Source organism: Hydra viridissima, unplaced genomic scaffold (genome assembly GCF_058129835.1).
Source record: "Hydra viridissima isolate aposymbiotic clone 2 unplaced genomic scaffold, HvirCarnegie_v1 scaffold_9, whole genome shotgun sequence".
NCBI classification, from domain to species: Eukaryota; Metazoa; Cnidaria; class Hydrozoa; order Anthoathecata; family Hydridae; genus Hydra; species Hydra viridissima.
The window spans coordinates 12,545,482-12,567,665 of record NW_028324308.1 but is presented as its reverse complement, the minus strand read 5'-3'; the positions used below and the strand labels follow the sequence as shown (position 1 = coordinate 12,567,665).

The 22,184-nt window shown below is 29.4% G+C and overlaps 3 protein-coding genes across 7 annotated transcripts; 1 reads left to right on the top strand and 2 right to left on the bottom strand.

Moving 5' to 3' along the window:
* Window positions 1-33: 33 nt before the first annotated feature.
* LOC149884112 (uncharacterized) lies at window positions 34-6,654 on the bottom strand. Of its 3 annotated transcripts, XM_090098589.1 has the most exons (7): window positions 6,439-6,503; window positions 5,199-5,468; window positions 4,667-4,807; window positions 3,815-4,197; window positions 3,170-3,527; window positions 2,868-3,034; window positions 34-1,605 (listed from the first exon to the last, which is right to left on the bottom strand). In XM_090098589.1, exons 4-5 carry the CDS (start codon window positions 4,157-4,159, stop codon window positions 3,360-3,362), a joined length of 513 nt encoding a protein of 170 aa, XP_089954715.1. In that variant the 5' UTR covers window positions 4,160-4,197; window positions 4,667-4,807; window positions 5,199-5,468; window positions 6,439-6,503; the 3' UTR covers window positions 34-1,605; window positions 2,868-3,034; window positions 3,170-3,359. The 3 variants fall into 3 exon arrangements, with proteins under 3 accessions (XP_089954715.1, XP_089954712.1, XP_089954713.1); XM_090098586.1 differs by having other exon boundaries at window positions 2,868-3,527; XM_090098587.1 differs by lacking the exon at window positions 5,199-5,468 and having other exon boundaries at window positions 2,868-3,527; window positions 6,439-6,654.
* Window positions 6,655-6,811: 157 nt separating this feature from the next.
* On the top strand, window positions 6,812-17,421 carry LOC149884111 (uncharacterized). 3 transcript variants are annotated; one of them, XM_090097655.1, is made up of 6 exons: window positions 6,812-6,970; window positions 7,895-8,106; window positions 10,155-10,427; window positions 10,599-15,191; window positions 15,372-15,704; window positions 16,704-17,421. In XM_090097655.1, exons 2-6 carry the CDS (start codon window positions 8,028-8,030, stop codon window positions 16,823-16,825), a joined length of 5,400 nt encoding a protein of 1,799 aa, XP_089953781.1. In that variant the 5' UTR covers window positions 6,812-6,970; window positions 7,895-8,027; the 3' UTR covers window positions 16,826-17,421. The 3 variants fall into 3 exon arrangements, with proteins under 3 accessions (XP_089953781.1, XP_089953783.1, XP_089953782.1); XM_090097656.1 differs by having other exon boundaries at window positions 6,818-6,974; XM_090097657.1 differs by lacking the exon at window positions 7,895-8,106.
* Window positions 17,422-17,958: 537 nt separating this feature from the next.
* On the bottom strand, window positions 17,959-20,810 carry LOC145185632 (protein Wnt-1-like). The gene is made up of 4 exons (XM_090098505.1): window positions 20,592-20,810; window positions 19,982-20,211; window positions 19,053-19,324; window positions 17,959-18,857 (listed from the first exon to the last, which is right to left on the bottom strand). The coding sequence occupies exons 1-4, from the start codon at window positions 20,675-20,677 to the stop codon at window positions 18,372-18,374; spliced, it is 1,074 nt and encodes a 357-aa protein (XP_089954631.1). The 5' UTR covers window positions 20,678-20,810; the 3' UTR covers window positions 17,959-18,371.
* Window positions 20,811-22,184: the final 1,374 nt, after the last annotated feature.

Genomic DNA, 22,184 nt, shown 5'->3' with positions numbered 1-22,184 from the left:
ACAAGTATCTAGAGGAAAAAGACAAAGCAACCATTTTAATATCTAATAATATAGCATCTCTTTTTAGACATAATTGTTTAAAGCAACTTTTAGTTTGCAGTTGCAATACAACAATAACAGATTTCTGATTACTTGTTTAATAACATAAAATATATTTATTATAACATAACAACATGCTTGTTAATTTATCACAAAATAAACATAAAATAATAACAATATTTCTTAAACTTAAAAATATTTCTTAAAAATGTAAAAATTTTTGTAATGTACTTCTTTTTTGTTTTAGAATCTTCAAGTAAAGCTTTATGTGGTGATTTGGTAACTGTATTATCATGTTGAACAGATTTTCATTTTCTTAATGTTTCTTAACAGATGCAGACTCATTAAGCAGTTGCACAAATGTTTTAGACTTGAATACTGGATTCTTCTGATATAGGGTATGTGCTAAATGCGTTGGGCTAGTAGATTGTTAATGTTTTCTATGAATCACTAATTCAAGTTGAGATATATTCAGTTTTGCAGACTTGCTCTGGTCTTGGATTATTCAACAAACATACTGTGTGCTCCACAAAAGGGGCGTTGTTAGAAGTGTTCTGTTCTTAATTAGTCACTGTAGTTGCTTTAAAATCTTCATATGTGATGATGTGAAAATTAAAAGGATGAAGTCCTGATTTAAGAGGTCCACTTTCATCTTTACTCACAATATAATTTTAATATCACTTTTATATTTTTTACATGGCTACCATGACCATCTAATATTAGTAAAATTGGTGTATTCCAATTTGATGGCTGTGTAAATTGGAAGAAGTAGTCAAACCGATATCAAACAGTTCTTCATTTATCCAACCTTTTTTGTTGCAATACCATGTGCTTCTTGGTGTGCTTGATCCATGAAAGATGATTTCATGCATCCATGTGAAAAAATGATCATGGGAGGTAAATATGCTATATTACGCACTCACACGACATAACACTGTAATATTTTTGCCTTTTTCAAGACTTGTTATTGCTTCTACTGATCTCTTTCCTCTTAGAGCAACAATCATACCAGGAATATGGCAAAAACTGAGAACCTAACTTTCATCTGATTGAAGATGCAACTTGGTGGGATAGCACCATGTTGATAAAATAATATTGACTCATAAACATCAGAATAGTGATTAACCTTCTATTTGTTAAACTCTGATGCATTTGCCAGGTTTTCTCGAGGATAAATTAGAGTAAGATTTTTATAATGAACATATGAAATTCTCTCTGGCACATTGCCTTTTTTTATTAAACTTATGTGGAATGCAATTTATCTCACAGAAACAATATACAAGATGCCTTATTTCCATTTTTGTTAACCCAAACAATCTTTTTTCAATTTCAATGATAATGCTTACTAGTTCAACTTCTTGAAAAGAATTCAGTATTCTTGGTTGACCAAGACTTTTGTTTAAATCAGCCCATTTTTAACTTTATCCAGGTAACTGTCTTGGTATTTCAAATAATTGCTGCATACTTCTGACTTCTTCAAAATATTAATTCATCATCAACTGCTTTTCTGAGATTTTCCAAGGACCATTTAGCTATTGAAAACTTTGATTTATTATTTCTTGGCATCTAAAATAAAGCAAGAAAAAAAAGCAATATATATATATATATATATATATATATATATATATATATATATATATATATATATATATATATATATATATATATATATATATATATATATATATATATATATATATATATATATATATATATATATATATATATATATATATATATATATATATATATAATCTTAATAAGCGACGTTAAAAAAAGTTAATGGCGACAAGCTATGGAGTTCATACATTAAAACCTAGACAGATCTTTTCATGTGTATGGAAAATATTTTAACAAACCAAATTATTTGCTCGCGTTTTAATTAGTTCGTTTAAAATATCAAAGGGGCGGGCTTTTACCACTCCTGTTAAAATTCTATGTATTTTTAAAGAATTATTGTTATATTAATTCTCATTCAAGTTCTTTGTGATACAAAAGATACACAAATGTTGGACGAGTTCAGGGTTGAAAAAAAGAATAAAAAAAAAGGAAAATAATTATTTCATTCTTTGTAGCAACCTTGTTCCGAGAAACTTTCATAGTTTTAACAATAGGATTGGGTTTTGAAGATAAAAACTTTTAAATTTTTTATCTTGAACGTTAAGTCACCACATAAGCCAGTCAAGCTTTTTTATGTTAACGTCTGTGTTGGTGGAGCGCCTAGAGTATTAGCTCGCGTGACCTGTGAGGTTTTTTGAAGCTTAAAAGAGAAAGCAATTATTCTTTTATTATCTTTTTCTTACATAAACTCATTTTTAAAAAAGCATGCAGTTTTTTTCCATATGATTCGGAAGTGCGAATGAGAAACGAAAGAGGAAAGAAAATAGCAATTCTTGATAATAAAAAATCACTTTTCTCTTGATTCTTTGAGTATTTGACTATTTAAGTTTGTACGTTTTTTTTTAATAAGAACTAAACTTTAAGAGAGATTTAATATATATTTGTCTTTCTTCTCTTTTCACTCCAGTTTTATGTACCTTTGATTCGCGTTGATGATGTTGTAACAACAGTTTCATTAAATCTATAGTTTACGAAAGTTCCTCCATTTTAGTTTTTTGTAGAGCTTAACAAAATTATGTTAAATGGTTAAAAAACAAGATAAAAAAAAGGTTCAGTTATTATTTATTTGAAGAATTTCAAAATTATTCAAAAGAGCTTGAAATATACAATAGATTGACTTATACTTTGTAAAATATAAATCAATATAAGACTATATATGCACAGTTTGGTTAAAATCGACTATTTCTTAAAATAGAGTAAGAATGTACCTCTGTTTGTTCCTTTTTCACCGGGTCTTTCCAAATGTGACTATTCGGATCGCTTAATTGTTCCTCAAAGAATAATTATGATGCTATTTAGCAAGTGCATTCTCCTTCTACAATTTTTCACGTTACTTTATCTTTCCTCACGTTCTGCGTCATGATCGATAACGGAGCTAACACATTTATATCATTAAGTGGTTATTTGTATTAGTGATTTAAACATATTTACTTGCATTAGACTAAGAGTTAGAGGATAAAAAATGGGTCAAAACATAAATTAACACTTATTAGTATAAAAATTATCGCACCAATGTGGTACAAGTTGTAGTAAGCAATTCGATTATTACAATTTTTTTTTTTGTATAAAACAAGACCATTTTGTAATTCTTTTAAATCGTCACCCAACGTACGCTAATTCTGATAAATCAGATATTATGCTTTTCAGTATCTACAGCTTCGGTTTTTTTATGACGGGTACAATGTACAACTCTCCGATTTTTATTTCTTCAGCTTTAATATTCCAACCAACATCAGAATTAAAACAATAAACAACAAACCAAATGTAAATCGCCGAACCAATTGGTTACTATCAATGTAACATCTCATGCGTGAGTCAGGTGACGAACGTCCCAAGTCGTTATCTTCCTCTTCTTCATTTTCTATATGCTAAAAATATATTTTAATAGTTTTGTAATTTTTAGTTGTTGTTTTTTGTTTTTTCTACGTTATTTTTCTACATATTTGAAATAAAAACAAAATTTTTTTTTCTTTTGGTTAAAAAGAAGAACAAAAAAAAGTTAAAAGCCTACCTCGATTCCGGGACCCGTAGGTTTTGAGGAAGATTTAGAAAAAAAAGTTAAAACTTCTTTGAAATAGTTCTGGAAACGAGATACGCATTTTTTAAATTTTTTTTATTTAAATTTTTCTTTGACCAAATTTTGTAAACAAATTACCTGCTCGTGATGCAACGGTTTCCCAGTTACAACCTCGTACCTAGGTGGTTCATCGCCTAAAGAATCTAAACTTTTATAAGTTGGGAGCGCCTTTACAGAGTGCTCTTTATCTGAGTGCTCTTTTAAATCTCTAAACTTGACCTTCCGTGTTGATTTGGTTCTTATAAAATTTATTAGGCCAGTAGACTTTTGACCTTGTTTGTCTAATTCTTCAACAAATAAGTTTTCTTTATTACGAGGTTCTGAGTAAGCATACCCTGTGACACATATAACCAGTTCTTTTTTGTCTTGACACGAAGCATCTTCTTTGTTAATCTCAGTTGCGTTCATTGCTGATTTCTCCATGTGACCATTATTTCACAAATCTTTTCTTTCTCTCTAAACTGAGAGCATATTTATCTTAACAAACAAACAAAAAATCTCAAAGTTGTAAAAAAAAAATCATAATAACAAAAAACATATCTCAGTAAACTTTTAATGTAGAACTTAGTGATTTAATTATCTATATAACGATTGATTGATTACTTTCAAAAGCAACTAATCTTTTTAATTTGTTTGCTTTCATTACAGTCGTTTATTGTTCAAAAAGATCAACACAAGAATGCGTACAAAAAACGGACTCGCATAAAAGCATAGTTGTTTTTATTATTTATAGAGTTTTTTGATTTTTTCATCTTATATTCTTCAAACAAATGCTAAATGTGTTTGGCTCTAAGCATCTGTTTTCAACTTAAAATTTTAAAGGATTGCTAAAAGTGAACTTACGAACTAACTAAATTTCATTCCTAGGGTTAAAAATTATTTTATTTGATAAATGCTCTTTGTAAATTTTGTTTTGCAAATGAATTTCACCTTCTTTTTGTACAATATCGAAGTTTACGAAGTTATCGAAGTTTAGTTTTTTTTCATTACCAATCGATTGCACCGTCCTTGTCTAACAGTTGACGCCAGCAATAATACCTTTTTTCACCAGAAGCAACTGATACTGGTAATCTGATAAAAAAAAAAAAAAAAAAACGTTGTGCTACTACGATATTAGAGAACATGGCAAATTAGATAAGCATTCTTTCGTTTTTACTTTTTAAATGTGTTTTAGTTTTTAAAATGAACGCCTAAAACTCTTTTAAGAAATAAAGTCACGTCAAGAATATCTTTCAAGGGCTCTTCTACATTTATGTTGTTGACATTTTTTAGTAATCGGTAATAAAACTTTGCCATTCAAGTTTTGAAATTCTCAAAGAAATATAAACAAACTACAATTGATTTATAATGACTGAAGGTGACTTGTTTGCATTAAGTAAATCATTAGGCGAGTCAATAAATAGTCAAAAACATTACTTAATAAATGACCTTTAATAGAAAGTTCATTTGAGATTTTTCTTACCGCTTGTGTAGTTCTTTTTTCACGCAAAATTTAAATTTCGTTAATGTAACGTGCAACATTATCGATTTCTGCATCAAGACATCAAGAGTAGTAGTTTATGCCCCAACAATCCCCAACAATTGGTTCGATGAACAATTGTTAGTATCTTCATCCATACAAATGACATAGGAATGCATTCAATTTTGTAACTCACTTTTTATTGAGACTGTCTGACCCTGGTTCTTGCCCTTCACATGATTTATTTACCGTAAATTGTTTAAAAAAAAACATCTAAAAAATAGGGAAACTTTTGTTTAGACTACAAACAAATTTATTATCATGTGTCATATTATTACTCCCCTCTGTCCCAAGATAATACTCCCCTCTGTCCCAAAATAATACTCCCCTCTGTCCCAAAATAATACTCTCCTCTGTCCTAAGATAATACTCTCCTCTGTATCGTAATTTTTTTTGACGTATCGGTGAATTTCTTTTGTTGATTTTGGTGCTTCGAATTATTTTTCAAATTTCATCAAAAAATCTTTACTCCTAATTATTATTTTGAGTGTGAGGATTCTGTCAGGATTATTTTGAGGATTCTGTCAGGATTATTTTGAGTGTCAGGATTCTGCTTTTGCAATAAAATTAGTGTTAAGAATTCTGCCTTTGCAGATTTTTATTGCAAAAGCAGAATCTTTACACTCAAGATAAAAATTAGAAGTATTATTTTTACTTTTTTAACAATAAATTTTGCATCCGAAATTTATTTTTTATTTCTACAATTATTATGGAACAAATTAAATTTATCAACTGCTACTAATAATTAATATGGGAGTAATAGTTTAATGTGCCCCTTCTGCTTACTGATAAGTCGTCTAAGTTGTTGATTACTTTATTAAATAGTTAATTAATGACTCCATATTTGAGTTTTCCGAGGACCAATGGGTCGTCTTTTGTTGCTTTTTAATTTGCATACTATCTTGTTCAATATATCTTTACATTTTATTGAACTGAAAATGAGCTAAGTACGCATCCTAAATGTGTCACCCAATTCATTAGCGTTGACGCAACTTTTTAAACTTTTTAAGACTACAAAACTTCGAAATTTTGTAATCAGCATTGTTTGTATTGTAATCAGTATATATTTGTATGTAATAGCTATAAAGTTCTTTCAAGTTACATAATACCAGTTGGTGACAAGCGCCAGCAAGTTTTACAAAAATTTATTATCATTATTAAAGTTTTATGAAGAATATCTTACTTGGGGTTCCTTTTTTTTTATAAGTTTCCACTGTTTCCAGGGTTTTCGAATTTTAAAATATTTGGACCCTAAAACATTATAAAAATAATTTAAAAAGATTTTATACTAAAATTATAAGTATCATTTAAATTTTCAGCCAAAATAAAATGATGACATTTTTCTTGCACTTAAAACACCGAAATTGTAATTTTTGGATTAATTGATCTAAATATCTATTTAGTTGTAATAACAACGTTGGTTTTACTACGAACTTCTATTCTGTATTAAAACGCTGCGCGATGTCTCCTCACGCTGCTCTCTCTAGTCTTAACTCATTGGATCTTAGCAAGGGGCATATCTGCGAATACTTTTACAAAAGATATCAGCTGGTTGCAAATTAAATAAAGCTGAAGCAAATTTCAACTTGTAGTAGCATCACTTAATATTAATCAAAGAACGGAGCTGTGAAAGAAGAAAACTTGTAGTTGCATCACTTAAATATTAAACAAAGAACGGAGCTGTAAAAGAAGAAATTTTTCAATACTTTACAAGAGCAAGTATTTCCGATATTTCACTGAAATTTATTTTACTCTTTTGGAAAGTTTGAATGAAAAATCTTGTCTATAAACGTTTTCTCACGCCATTTTAAATTTAGACAAAGCGTTAAGTATTCCATTAGTGAAGATAAAAATTTCATCTTCACTAAAGGGCTTTTTCGTCTTCACTAAAGAGCTTTCCTTAACGGGTTTTTTGATATTAAAGATCCTTGTGAATTGTTGGTATTTAAAGTTTTTTCTTTTTAATTTTACTTTAAAAAAAAAGATAGCAGAAAATTTAAAACGCTGTTTTGTAAAAATTCTAAATAAAAAAAACAACTTTTAAACCATTTTTTTTTATGACAAGAAAAATATTTTTTTGTGCATAAATTATTAGACAACTATCATTACATAATAATTATTAGACAATTATCATTACATAATATAACAGACTGTAGTAGCTTTAAACATTTTCTATTTTAAATTGATGCAATTTTCTGCATAAATTGATATAATTTTACATATATAAATTCATTGATTCATCCGACTACTATCAGATTAGTAACAAGAGTATATCACAGCGGTTGTTGCGCAAAAATTATACGCAACTATAAATTCTCATAGATGAGCGAGAGAAAATTTTTACAATGAAAAAAAAAACAGCATTTTGGTTTCGATTGATCACAATTTCTAACGTTTCTTTCAAAAGTACCCCCCTATTTGCTAAAATTCAGATAGTAAATATGAATAGAATTTTCATAAAATATACACAAAGCTAAACAAATAACGGAAATTTCAATTTGAAAAATTTATATATATATATATATTTCTATACATCAAATATTTTTATTTCATAACAATAATTTATGGCTTTATTTTGTGTATTAACTTTTTCGGACGCCGGTTTAGTTTCTTTAAAACAATCTTTCATATGCTTTCAGCAAGTCACGTGACTTAAGTATCACATCAGCTCTTCAAATAGGATATTATCGCAGCGATTCATTGAAATACAAAATGTCTTCTTGAAAATGAAGTATGCTACATTTCAAACTATTTTATTATTAGCAGTGAAAAATGTCTGCAAAAAAAACGTGTTCAAACTTTATTTGTGTTTTGCAATGGTTGTTGTTGCTGAACGAGTTGTTTGCTAAAGGTATGGCTCTTTCTTCTAGTTACGCTCTAATGACTTTTTAAGAGTTTGATACTCGAAGTACACATTAAGTGCTTTCATCTCAATTAAATTAATTTATATGTTTCTTTAATTTAATTAGATTATTGGAAAAGCGAGTTAAAGGGGTTAGTTGAGTTAAATAGATTAAATTTATTGAATTGGAAAAGGCAGTGGCTTAGCGTTAAATTCAGCTATTAAATTTTCCATGTCCTCTTAAAAATAAAAAATATTAGAAAAAAATAACTACGTAGATTCAAGAGTTTTTTTTCTTTACTTGTACATTAAAGTCAACTCTACGAACTTAGGTCTTTGAGCAAAACACCTCAATAATTTTATTGTCCAACGGTCGACCCTTGTACTTTCGCATACTTTCAATAGAAATTATTGACATAAAAAATAGTTTTCAAAAATTTCTTTTTTTCTTATATGCTTATGTTGTAGTTATTGGAGAATGTTTTGTTTTGGAACAAGAATTTTTAAAAAATTTTAAAAATTAGAATTTTATTGTGTCCCTAAAATATGAACGAAAAGAGAGTAACTGGTAAGCGAAATATGAGAAGATAAAATTCTTTATCCTTTAATTTTATAGATAAAAATGGTCATAATGATTTAAAAAAAAGAAGAGACAGCAAAAACTTCGATTTTTCTGATTTACTTCCTTAGTTCTGTGATTAAGTAATAGAAGAAAATTCTTCTGCCTTGTGTTTCTTTTTGTTTCTTTTTGGAAGATTCACATTGTTTTTCTTGACAATCTTCGTAAAAAATTTTTATTATAGCCTTGTTTTTAAATATCAGTATTTTACCCCAAATTTTTTTTACGTGGCTTCACAGGCTTCTATCAAAATACTTAGAAAAGTTGACTTGATTAAACCAGTTTCTAATAGCTTAATGATGGTTAAAATTTTTTTTGCATCTATTTTGAAACATCTTGAAACAACGTTATTTTTAGTATGACACGGCAAAACACTAAAATTACTATAAAATATAATCAAAATAACTCAAGACTTAAAAGTATTTAAGCTTCTAATATTTCATCTTTGTCTTTAGACATTATTTTTTCTAAAGCTTTAAAAAATCAAATCGAATCGGTGAAGTTGCTTGTTGACGTCATTCTATCAACACCAAATTGAAATCATACTTTTCTAGTGTTAACCACAAACTGATAACATTTCACACAACATTTTCCAATGCTTTAAGTTGAAGACAAAAACAAAAATATAAAAGTACTAAAATATTTTTTAAATTACTACAAAAAATTTTGAATTTGAATTGCAGTAGTCATGCTACAATATACGAAACGTGCTACAACTTTTAAAACAAAGTTCAGGCTAAAGCATTGCAGAGTACATATTCTGCAAGAGAACAATGTGTTCTGATTTTTGGTTGTCTATCATTATCAAAATTTTTAACATTAATATCTTTAGATTTTATACCATCATCTTTCAATTTATAATAAGCGAGGCAAAAAGTCCAGGTGATCCTGCCTTGTTATTCCACTGGGAAAAAGAAAAAAGATCTTAAACTGCAAAAGACATCTACAATTTGTTGTCAAATTGTAACAATTGTGTATAATTCTAATTTATTTAAACTGAATAATCAATACTAATTATTTAGTCTTAAACGTACTTTTTTTTGTATTGGTAACCGAAGAATATTAATATGTAAACAAACCTTATTAATAAATCTCTTGTACAATAAAGATATTGTTAAGTATTAGACTCAATTTTTCTATTTGTATCAGTTGAGAAAAATGAATAAAATTATACCCAAGAGCTGCAGACTTAAAACCTGTTGTTTTTTTAAAAGTATCATTGAATCGAGTGTAGAGAAGCAGAGATCGAGCAGAGATCTTTTAAATAGATATGCAAGAAATTTTTTAATAATGTAAGGTCTTGAACTTTGCCAGGATGTTTTCTATATGATAATATATGATAATTTAAGCAAGATATGATAAATTATGAAGAAGCTAATGTTTTAATAATTAAAGTTTCTGAACTTTACAACGATATTTTCTATATTTAAAATTTTAGAATGTACACATGGAGGAATACTAGAAAATATGATCTTAGAAGGAGGCATAAATTCTAAAAAATACACTATTGTCAAAGGAGTTAAATCTATCAATAGTTGTATCAATAAATGTTGCACGATTAAAGAATGCGATTTAGCAATGTTTAAAAAGAAAGTATGCTATAGTGTAAACTGCGCAACAGATGATTCTTGTCGAATATCACATTCTTCAAGTCCTTCTATAGAGAACGCACAAATTGCCTTTATGACAAGAACAAGAGAAGAAGCTTCAAGTAAGACATAAACATTAGCTTGTCTTGGTGGTGCTATATATATATATATATATATATATACATATATATATATATATATATATATATATATATATATATATATATATATATATATATATATATATATATAAAAGTAAATATATTTTAAAAGTTAAAATATTTTTACTTCAGGGCAACATCAAGAAACTAAAAAAACGCAGCACCAGAAAAAAAAAGAGAGAGCGAATAATACACAATCGAATTATGCAGAAGACGAACTAGAAGAAGAGCTAAAAGAATCAGGCCTTGAGAAAGACTTTTTGCCGGCCGGGAGTGAAGCGACGGTTAAAAAAATTTTATCAAAAAAAGAGCAATCCTCGAATTATTCAAGTATAGAAACAGATGATTCGGAAGGATCTTCTAAAGATTTAGAAAACGAACAAATAGAGTCAGAATTTTCAGACAGTGATTTAGAATCTGGTGAGGAACTTCCATCCGAAAACATAAATAACAGTGCATTAAAAAACCAGTCTGTTGCCTACGGTATCCGAAATCAGAACACCGAATCATACTATGGATACAAATTCGCTCCAAACAAAGCGGAATATTCTATATCAGACTCAAAAAACTCACAAGCGTATAATAGCTCACTAAATTTACCGTTTAAAAATATCGGAAACAGCATTACTAAATTAGATAGTTTTACGACAGTTAAAAAAACAAACAACGCAGAAAATAGCTCAACGGGAATTCCTTACGCACTGAACGTGACGAGAAAAATTTCTGCTTTAGGTGTTGATGATTCCTCCCAACTATTCAACTTATCACATAGCGCACAATTGAAAAATGTCGAAAACAGTGACGGTTCAGTAATGTACAACCAAACATCACATTTAAAAATTAGAAACGAAAAAAGTTCCTTTACTAAAACTCCTCAGAGACCTCAAAATTTTATAAAGAAAATTACATCCAATGAAAGTTCAGCATTCAATGGGACTGTCATGCATATTAACGAAACAAAAAAAGTTTCATCAAGAGAAAACGTCTCAAACCATTCATATTTTAGGCCGTCCATTGAAAAAGAAATTGATCTTTTGAACTCTAGCCATGGTTTTTTGAATAAAGATTCAACATTTCTTCCGACGGGGGGAATTAAATCTCCGACTAAAGATAACTTTGTTACTGAAATTCTTACGGAATTTCAAAAGGATCAGGATAACACGACATTTCCCGCCGACGGTGGTTCTGATGTTGTTATTGGTGCTGATGGAGTATTGTCAACAATAATAGACAGTAAGAACGCAACTGTTTATGCCAATAATAAAAAGCAAGATGTTAAAGTCAAAAATCATTTTAATATTACCACTATTGTTACAAATGAATCTGCACTCATATTAAATGCAGTTAACAATGTGAATGCATTAAACACATCAACAATTAGCAATTCAAAATTCAGCATAAAGCCTTCGTTATCTATTAACATTACACAGAAATTAGAAACTTTCAATTTAGCAGACAATTTTATAGAATCAGAAGATTCAGGGGATTCGGGAGATTCAGGAGATTCGGGAGATTCTGCAGAGTTTTTGGATTTGGAAGAATCTGGGGATTCAGGGGAATCCGAAGATTCAGGAGGTAATAAGAATTCTGTAAAAAAAGAGCAGCTAGATAAAAAAAATTTGGGCAAGAAATTAAAAAAAAAAACAAGTTACAATCTTAACTCTGGGGACATTGAAGATGCGCTTGCCGAATCAACTCTTACTTTAAAGGTAGCAAAAACTCAAAAAAATGGTTTGAAAGGAAATGCTAAAACATTTACTACAGAAAAACCAACCCGCGACTTGTTTGTAATGGAGATTGAAGATGAACTTTCTTCAGGAAACGGATCAAAATGGAATATTACGGATGAATCACAAAGCTCAGGAGAAACAAATGAAAATTTTAGCGAATCAAAAAATATTTCAAATTTAGAAAAATCAAATTTTTCAAAAGAAAATGAAATTAATAGCTCCTTAAACAACTTTAATCTTATAAATATTTCCGCCACTTCGTTAAATAATCAGACGGCAGAAAAAAATACAACACATGATTTTGATAACATCTTTGATAGCAAACAAAAAGCGTCAAGCAACTCTTCAAGAATATTTTTAAACACCTTCAGTTCTTTTAATAACTCAAATGAAAGCTTGCACGAATCAGTTCGTTTCTCTCCAACAGCTCGAACAAAACAACATCAACCAATTGCAAACATGTCAGTAACTATACAACAAATAAACACGATAAATGAAAGCGAAGTTTTTTCTGAAGAATTTATAAATAACAAAAACGAAACTGATGCTTTTAAACTGATTAAAACACAAACAGAAAATACGGTTTTTGGCAGTGAAGAACTAACTGGATCTGATTACGGCAGACATAATGGTGACAATCAAAATTTTAGGAAAATACCATTAAGTCTATACCCTACAACTTTACTTTTGCCAGTCTATAAGCCGTCTAAAAAAAGCGTCTTGCCAAAAGCAAAACAAGAGTTTAATTACTTGAAACACGATAAAAATTTGGAAGAAAAACAAAAATTTAAGTGGAGTAAAATGGAAACTGAAACAAGAACCCAAAAGAAGTACGATTCCGATAGCACATACCGTGTTCAGAAAAAAGACGATGCTTTGAAAGTGTACGGACAGCAAGTTAAAGGGCTATTGCATTCGTTTGCCACTGAACAAGACGCTGAAAATTATTCCACAGAAAAAGGTGAAACCGACGTTTATGAAAATGGTCCAAAAATAAGTTCTAACTTGATTGACAATGCGGAAATTGAGCATGAATTACCTGAAACTCAATCAAACGGTAATTTATTAGATTCTCATCAAACTTTAATTCCATTGAAATCAAATAGATATCCTGATCTTGATTTTAAGACTGGAATACTGCAGAATACTGAACCCAATAAGTTAGTTTTACATAGTACTAGTAATAAATCAGAAAGCCAGAAAGTAGAATTAGCAGAATTAACCTCTTCGTCATTAGTCCCTGAACATACTGACCAAAATCCTACAGAAAATGATGACAATATAGAAGAAACCCAGGTAACCAACAGTCACTTAATCAATACTGGAATACCAGCCAATACTGTGCTAGGTCAGATGCTAACGGCTAATCCATCACAGGAAGATAACTTAATTGAGAGTTATCAATCAAAACTAACAAACGCTGCTTCAGACATAAAACCAAACTTTCATCATCATAATCATCATCATCCAATTTTAAAAAATTCTAGCATCAATAAAATATCTTTCCTAAATAATGAAGAGAGCTTAGATACACAGAGCAACGACATTGCAGATAGTGGATCAGAGAAACAACTTCACTTGATTCTTGACAGTGATGCTCTCACCGATTTTAAAGAAACAAACCCTCTGGCTTTGGACTCAAATTACATGTATCGTGATTCAACACATGCTGCAAAAGAAAATTTTATGTCATTTGAAAACCTTGAAAAAAGTCTCCCAAAAGTCGCAAAGAAAACCAACAGCAAAGCACACGAGAAAAGCGAAGATAAAAGTGGAAAAAAACAAGAAAATTTAACATGGAAAACATCTAATGGGACAAAAATTTTTCCAGTAAAAACAAAGAAAGAAAAAAAATTGAATGAATCATCGACTCAAGATTCAGATACTAAGAATGTTATACAGTCAGATTTTAAACTTACAGAAATACCGACAAACCTTACTCTTCAAACGAGTGAATATCCTTTAAGTATAGCAACAGGCAATAAATCAAGTAAAAAAGTAAATAATCCAGTAGAAAAGAGCGCTCATAACGCAGTAGTAAAAAAACCAATTTCAGAAGAAAGAGAAACTGTGAATCAAGAACTAAATAGTAAGTATGACAATCTATGGTTACACGAAGGAGGTAATTCAAATGTAAAAGTTCGCGGATCTATGGTAAAAAATGATGCTCATGCAAATTTAGATTATAAAGAGACAGATAAGGCAGCAGAAACAGAGTTTAGCGAGGAAAAAGAAGAAAACGAAGAAAATGTTATTCAGAGTATGAATAGAGACATTGATGAAAAACAAAACAAGATCTTAAACGAAAAACTCCCCCATGCTGCAAACTCAGTGGAAATAAAAAAAACAAAACTCTTGATTGCTGAAAGTAATATATCCAATGACTTGACACTTCCGACAGAAGGAAAAGTGAAAACAAAATCATTGCAAAATACAAAAGAAGACAAATTTTTCACAGAAAAATCTGCTAAAAAAATCAAAAACAAACACACAAATAGCAAATCAAAAACCTTTCATTCGCAACCAATAAAAGTTAGTAGCAAACAAACCCGCACCAAAAACGTCATAAATCTTAAAAACAATTATTATCTTCCATTAATAAATTACAATGGGAAGATGTGGAAAAATGATGCGCATTTTTCAAAATTCAGCGATAGTTATAAAAACGAAGACAAAGTCAATAGTAAAGAAACAAAAATGCGCCAACGAGAAAATGCTTTATCTGTAACTAACAGTGCAAAATTTAGGGACGTTGATAACAATTTTACTGTTGCTAAAAATTTTGGAAAAGGTTTTCCTAAAAAAACAGATCTCTTCGCTCGACTTCAATCTTTAATTGTCCGTGCAAAGTTAGGAAGGTATGCAAATGTTGCACACGTTTTGAATAGAAAATTACAAAAAAGCGAACAAATGCGTCCGAACAAAGTACAGAACACAAAAATGCTTCAACTCTCAAACCGAGCCCATAGTAAAAGGATTCAAAAGATCAAAGAAGGTAAAGTATTTATTTGAATATATTTTTTTTAAAGAAGAAAAAAAAAACTTCAACCTTTTAATTATTTGTTATATGAGTTCATTTATTACTTTGTGTACAAAATGTCGAGCGCTTAAAAAAGTCTTTTTATAAAAAAGAGCAAGTGGTAAATTTTTTATTTAACAATGACGTTTTATTAAGTTCGTGAAAAAGTTATGGAAAGGTTCATGAGCAATGATGGCACATGCAGACGAGGTTTAACAGTCCGTGGAGCCACACTAAGAGGAGGAGTGCTTTCTGGAGAATTTAAGAGTATGGGTGTTGTTGATACACAAAAGTCATGCGTGCAACAATGTTGTAGAAGTAACAGATGTGACGTAGCAATGACTATAGGTCGAGAATGCCTTAACATCAGGTGCTTCAATAGAAAATTATGTAATATTGCTCCTGCAGGTAATATAGGCGTTTACAGAGATGTGTTGCCAGTAGTTACCTTCGTAAACAGACCCAAACGTATTGGACGGAGATCAGAGAGTAAGTGCAATCTTAGTAGCAAATATTCTTCTTCCCTCGCCTAATCCTCCAATTTTTATTTAAGTACCAAGAAACTGTAAGTATGTTTCAATAAGTACAACCAAGTTGCCATTGACAAGTTCTAATTAATTTCCTTATTTTCTCGTGAACAATTATGAACTGTGGTCAAATTAACCCGTTTAAAGGTAAGCTAGCCCTTTCATGATATGAAGGTTTTCAATATTTTAAAGATAAAATATAAAGCTGTAAAGAGTTTCAAAGTTTGGCTACTCTTGATATAGTCTTGATATATACTCTATAGTTGATAAAGTCTATCTTCATCTGGGTAAGTGTTCTTAATGACTGCATAAAGAAAAACTAATTCTATTCCAGGCAGGTAATCTTGATAAGCTAATTTGAGTCAGGTATGTAGATTTTTTCATGGTGAGCTGTATAAAGGAATATTAGTCTTACTTAAGCTGTATAAAGGAATATTAGTCTTACTAAAGCTGTATAAAGGAATATTAGTCTTACTAAAGCTGTATAAAGGAATATTATCATTACTTCAAAAGTAAAAAATTAAATTAAATTTTTTTTTCTGATCTTTTGACATTTTTGTTTTTAATTTTGAAAAACCAAATGGAGCTGTTATAAAACTAGTAAAAAAAATAACTTTTTTTTTTTTTTATTGCTTAAACTTAACTTTTAAAAATTTGATACATATAATCAATTAAGGACTGCAAGGGAAAAGTAAGGCATTTCAGTTTTGGGACTCGAAAAAAATCACTCAATTTTTTTTACAGACTTTCTCAATTAATATAAAACCTAGAATACAATGTGCACTACATCCAGATAACATTTAAAAACTGACACTACCTGTTTATTACATGAGTTATCATGATAATTATATTTTTTATATCAAGTTTACTTTTTTATTCAAATAAATCTAAAATGACTTTTCAATCTTTGTAAAAGTCTTTTGTTATTATGAATCAAAGCTTTGACGAAATTTCTTTTTAGTTCCTCATCCGTTGCTTTTTTCGGAACAAGATCCTTATTCAGTATCCGAAATAATCCAACAATTAGACGAAAGTGAATTTGCTGAAGTGCGCAAGATCATAGATGAACTCGATCATTATTGAAGCTACCAAGATTATAATTGAATCTTCATAAAGCTCATTTATCTAAGTGAGTTTAGAAGATTTTGCAGATAGTGTTAACTAATGATTAAGAACAAAACAACTGTTCTTGGATTCTTATTTCAGACAGCTAAGATAAAGTAGAGCCTGAGCTTAATTAACAACAGACATGTTGCATTAAGATTTTACAAAAAAATAATCGACTGCATGCGCTGACGTTCTGCAAAAACTCTGCGTTTATCGCTAATTTTCAAGACATTTAAAGTTTATCCTCGCTACTTTTTATTTTAAAATATTCAGCGGTTGTAATAGAAGATTCTTCAATCATCAGAAAGTTTTCTTTATCATAAAATGACTGAAATATAACCGATTGGAAAAATGATTTTAGCGTTTCAATCACCAAAATTTTTATCAACAACTTTTTATATCTTTTTGTGTCTAAAAAGTCTTTTGTTACATAAAGACGAGGTCTCAATCAATGAAGGAATATAAAATATGCTAAGTAATTTATTAAGCAATTTATGAACTACTGAAGTTTGTTTTTAATATGAATTTTGTATTTCAAATAAACTTGTAAATAAATAGTACTTTTCTTTAAATTTTATTTCTCGCGAAAAACCAAGTAAATTATTCTGCAAATAAACTTTCCTTACAAAATGGTTAACAATATAAATTTTAGGGGTGAAAGTTTATAAAGCAGGTACTTAAATCATTCCATAGTTTTTTCAAGGGTATTTTTTCTTTAATATATCAAATGATTTATATTTATAGATATATATTTACAGATATAGATATTTAATAGATGATCCCAATTCAACATTAAAAAAAAAACGATCTTGATGAAAAATAGGGTTTTAAAAGATTTTATTGTTTAGAATTGAATCGGATTTGTTAAAAGAGTGGAAGTCAGCAAAGTCAAACTTTTGGAAAATCAAAAATAACTCTTTATGAAAATTTCAATAAAAACCACTTTCCAGCATTCTTCTGATAAAACATAAAAAAAATTTTTATTCAAATTTTTATGAGTTCTTTTTGATTTTTTAAACGTTTGGCTATGAAAGTTAATTTCGAAAAAGCTAAACAGAAAAACTCCATTTTAACAAAAATTGATTTGATTAAAAACTGTACAACAAAAGTTTAAGGATTTCTTTTTTTCTTTTCCAAGATCTTGGCTACAGTGCTATTTAATTTTCAAAAAAATACAAAACGTTAATTTTGCATTGTTTAAATAAAACGCAAAACTTTTTTAACTCTTATAAATAATATGCTTTTTAATAAATACAATTGAGATTTCAGTTGTTAATAAATATCAACTCAAATAATACAAATTATTTGATATAACTTAACACCACTAATTTTGCGAATATCGCATAAAACGTTTCTACTGATTTCATTCAAAAAAAAAATTTGTTATCCTGTTGTTATCATAAGTAAACTGGATTGACTTTTAAAGGAAGCATCGCGTGTGCAATAAACTTTCTTTATTTTATTTTCGCCGTTAAAAATGGTCTCACGTTCGAAGCGGCATCAATTACATATGAGTTCAAATTCATTTGCAAAAGCCGTACTCTTTTGTGATTTTACACTCTTGACACTCGACTTCACAGCACCATTTAAAAACGCAATTGCAACTTTCAGTGCGGGTTAATTTTTCTGTTTTCCAACTACGTCCGCAACATAATTTATCACATCCTTCAATGGCTCTTAACGAAGCGTTGCAATAACGGCTTTGAATTCCTAAAGAACCAACACTTAAATCGCGCTTACAAAAGTTTGGAGATTCTTCTCCATATACCAAATCATTTTCGTTAATACTTTTTGGATATTCAATGTCTTGAGTTATCGCATAATTACGAGACATTCTTCGACTGCTTGCTATTTGGGTCGGTTTAACTTTAGTGGCTTTATTATAACGTTCTTTTAACTGACTTCCAATTTCTTGAAAAGAGTTTAATTTACGACGGCAAGTTTTTACATTACAATTTCCTGATACCCCATGACATTTACATTCTCGTCTCATTGACTCTACCACTATCTGAATCAAAAAGATTTACGGTTAAAAAAATAAAAGGTTCAAAAGAAGTGCAAAACGGAAAAAACACATACTTCAATTGATTCTCTGTGTATTAACTTATATCTTTTCATTCTCAAATTTAATGATGGACATTTTACCTAATGATGAAGATATGCTTAAAAAAGTTTTCTTTTCGCAGAAAGAAAAGCTATTTACCATTCTTCCGGCTTCATTATTGTGCAAATTAATTACAGCTTTAAAATCACGGCTAGTTTCTATTGCGTCTGTAAAAGCTTTACCGTTTTCATACCCATACTTTATATTGTCGTGACAGCCTTCGTAAACCCACTCGTTGTTCTCACGTATACGTCGACCTTGGTTTCCATGGCAATTGCAGTCTTTGACAGCTCCTTTCGCACAATCTTCTGTCAATGCGTACGTTGTACCAGCTGAGGTGATAGCGTAAATAAAGGAGGTCTCACGGCAAGCTACAAAGTATGTTTAATCGATATTTGATTTGATGTTTTATTTACTCAGGTTTTACCATTTTTTATAAATTTGTGGTTGGGGGAAAAACTATAAAAAATCATTACGTATTTAAAATATAATTTTTTTTTTAAAAATGCAATTACATTTTTAAAATATCATTTTTTTCCAAGAATCTGAAATAAATTTTATTTCCCTTTTTTTTTAAACGGAAAAAAACTTTGAAAAAAAATTTTTTAATTTTTACTTTTATTATTAAGTCGTTCATTATAATTCTTTTATATTCAAAGATATTCATAAACTCTGTCTTTATTTTTATCGCCATAAAAAATATGTTATCATTATTAATAATAAGCATTGAAGGTAGTCTGGTACTTAATACTAAGCGATCAAGCTCAAAAAAGGGGCGTAAATGTGTAAAATTATCAAACTTTTTCAAACGAAACTTTTATCATTTAATTCATCTTTACTACTATCATAAAAAAAAACTTGTTTGTATATATTGGTCTGATTTTGACAAATGACAAAAGTTTTATGAAACATTTTAAAATTAATTTTTAAAAAGAATTTTAAAAAGAATTTTTAGAGATTTTCAGTTAAAGCAACGATGAGAATAAAAATGAATTAAATGATTAAAGATTCATCATCAACCTTCTTACCTCTGTGAAGTATTTTACCAAAAACCGACTCAGGACTGTAATCAGAACAATTCCAACGATTATTACTGAACTGTCTTTTGCATTCTTGAATTGCCATGGCTGCTCCTTTTCCGATAGCCAGCAAAAGTTCTGGAGACTGTTTTAACAGTAAACGTTGATTTCTACTAAACTTGTGTGAGGCCAGGATAGTTTGAGTTGAAGCATCTTTCATGTTTGTCTTACCCACAGTCCTTAAAATGTCGTTAACATTAAAAAATTGTGACATTTACGTACGACCTCGAGGGTCGTACACGTTCGGAAAATGTTACTAAAATTCATTACCCTAATAACATACCCTTACTTTAGTTACATCCTTAAAAAAAAATTTTTTTTTCCTTTTTAATGTTTCGAATGTCATAGATTTTCAACCTGAATGTCATAGAATTTAATGTGCTATCTCAACAAATTCAACAAAAATGTTCGACTTTTTTCTTTTAAACCAGATCTGAAGTTTTTCGTCCATATATTTCTAGTTTCAAACAACGTTGGTACAAAAAGTTAATACATATACCATCAATAAAAATGTGCCCCGATACGAAGTTTCAATTTTGATGAATGATAATCAACTTACCACCAGTAAGCATGAGTACTTTTGACCAGCTGCATAACGCTCAAATACAAAACGAACGAAAAACTAACCATGTTAACAGTCTTCATACCCTGATGTTAATCAACATTAGCGCTATAGCTTTTTAGAAATAGATTTGATAAAATGCATAATAAATAAACTATTCCCAACGTATTCTAGAGTTGGATTGTCGTAAACAGAAAAACAAACAACAAGAAAAATGTCGGCATTATTCAAAATTTCCTCAATAATATGCTTGTTTTCGTTCTTACAGTTTTCGAATTTTTCAATAGTTAAATCTAATTCACACATAGCTGTTCGGCCGATCATCTTGCAGAAGTTTTATACAACGATAAGATTTTACATTAGTTAACACTGAGTCGATAACACAATCATAAATATAGCACAATTCGTCACCATGCTGGCAATAAACTCGTCGTTTTTCCATCACTCGTGACTAGCTCGTCATAGCAACAGTTGTAACTCTAATGATTGTAAACTCAATATGGTTTTAAAACGTTAGTATTTTGCGAAACGATTTAGAATGCTGAAAGTCAACGTTGTAACAATTCGTTTCCTGTCGTCACTACATCACTCCAAAGATTACAGGGACATTTGACCATTAAAAATCTAAATTTCGATACATTTTTCAAACTCCAGTCATGTTGGTTGCTGAAAAGTTTAAGATTTCGATATTTAACCAAAAAAAAAGCGTTACAATAAGTTAATAAAATAATTAATTTAAAGGTTAAAAAGTCCCCTAACATCCCTATCATCTACAAAACATTCGTTACCATGAACGAAATGCAGATTGATAATTTTAATTGACACTGAGATCAACTTAATGTGATAGTATCTAAAACTGGTAACAGGTATATGAACTAAAACTGCTACAGCAAGTGAGCTTCTTATTTAAACTTTTGTTTCGTTGTTACAAACAAAAACGCTAGAAATAATACATAAAGTACTTGAATGAAACGTAACACTAAATCAACGCAAACAATTTTTTTGATAATATTATAGAAAAATATGATTAGGAGAAAGTTTAACAGAAATTTATGCAATTGTATTTCCCTTTTTTTTTTACCAGTTAATTAAGGAGGTCTCGGCTCTAAATGGTAATCTCAAAGCTTCCTCTTTGTCTTAACAACAGAATATTTATTTAACAATAATAATTCAAAAAAAAATAAATTTTTCAAAAAAGCAAATGATGGCTTATAAGCTGCATTATAAGTTTTTATGAGTTTGTATAAGAATTGCATTCAAAAAATAGGAAATTAAAAGAAATTACGCGAATGAGGAAATATTTTGTTTAGTATTTGACATCGAGACGTGAAAAGGTCGTAAGAAAAAGTTTTTTTGAAACAATAGAGACGTGAACGCTCGAGAGAATTTCACGCAAACACCGACGAATTCGCCATTGAAACATTTTAAACTTTTCTTTATATCAAGGATAGTGAGACAAATCACAAAATTCTATTTATCATTGACGACAGCGTAAATTCTTGAGTCATAATCAAGTCATAACAAGATAATCAAGTCATAACCAGATAGGAAAAAAGCAGGGGTAAAAAAAAAAAAAAAAAAACGACGGAA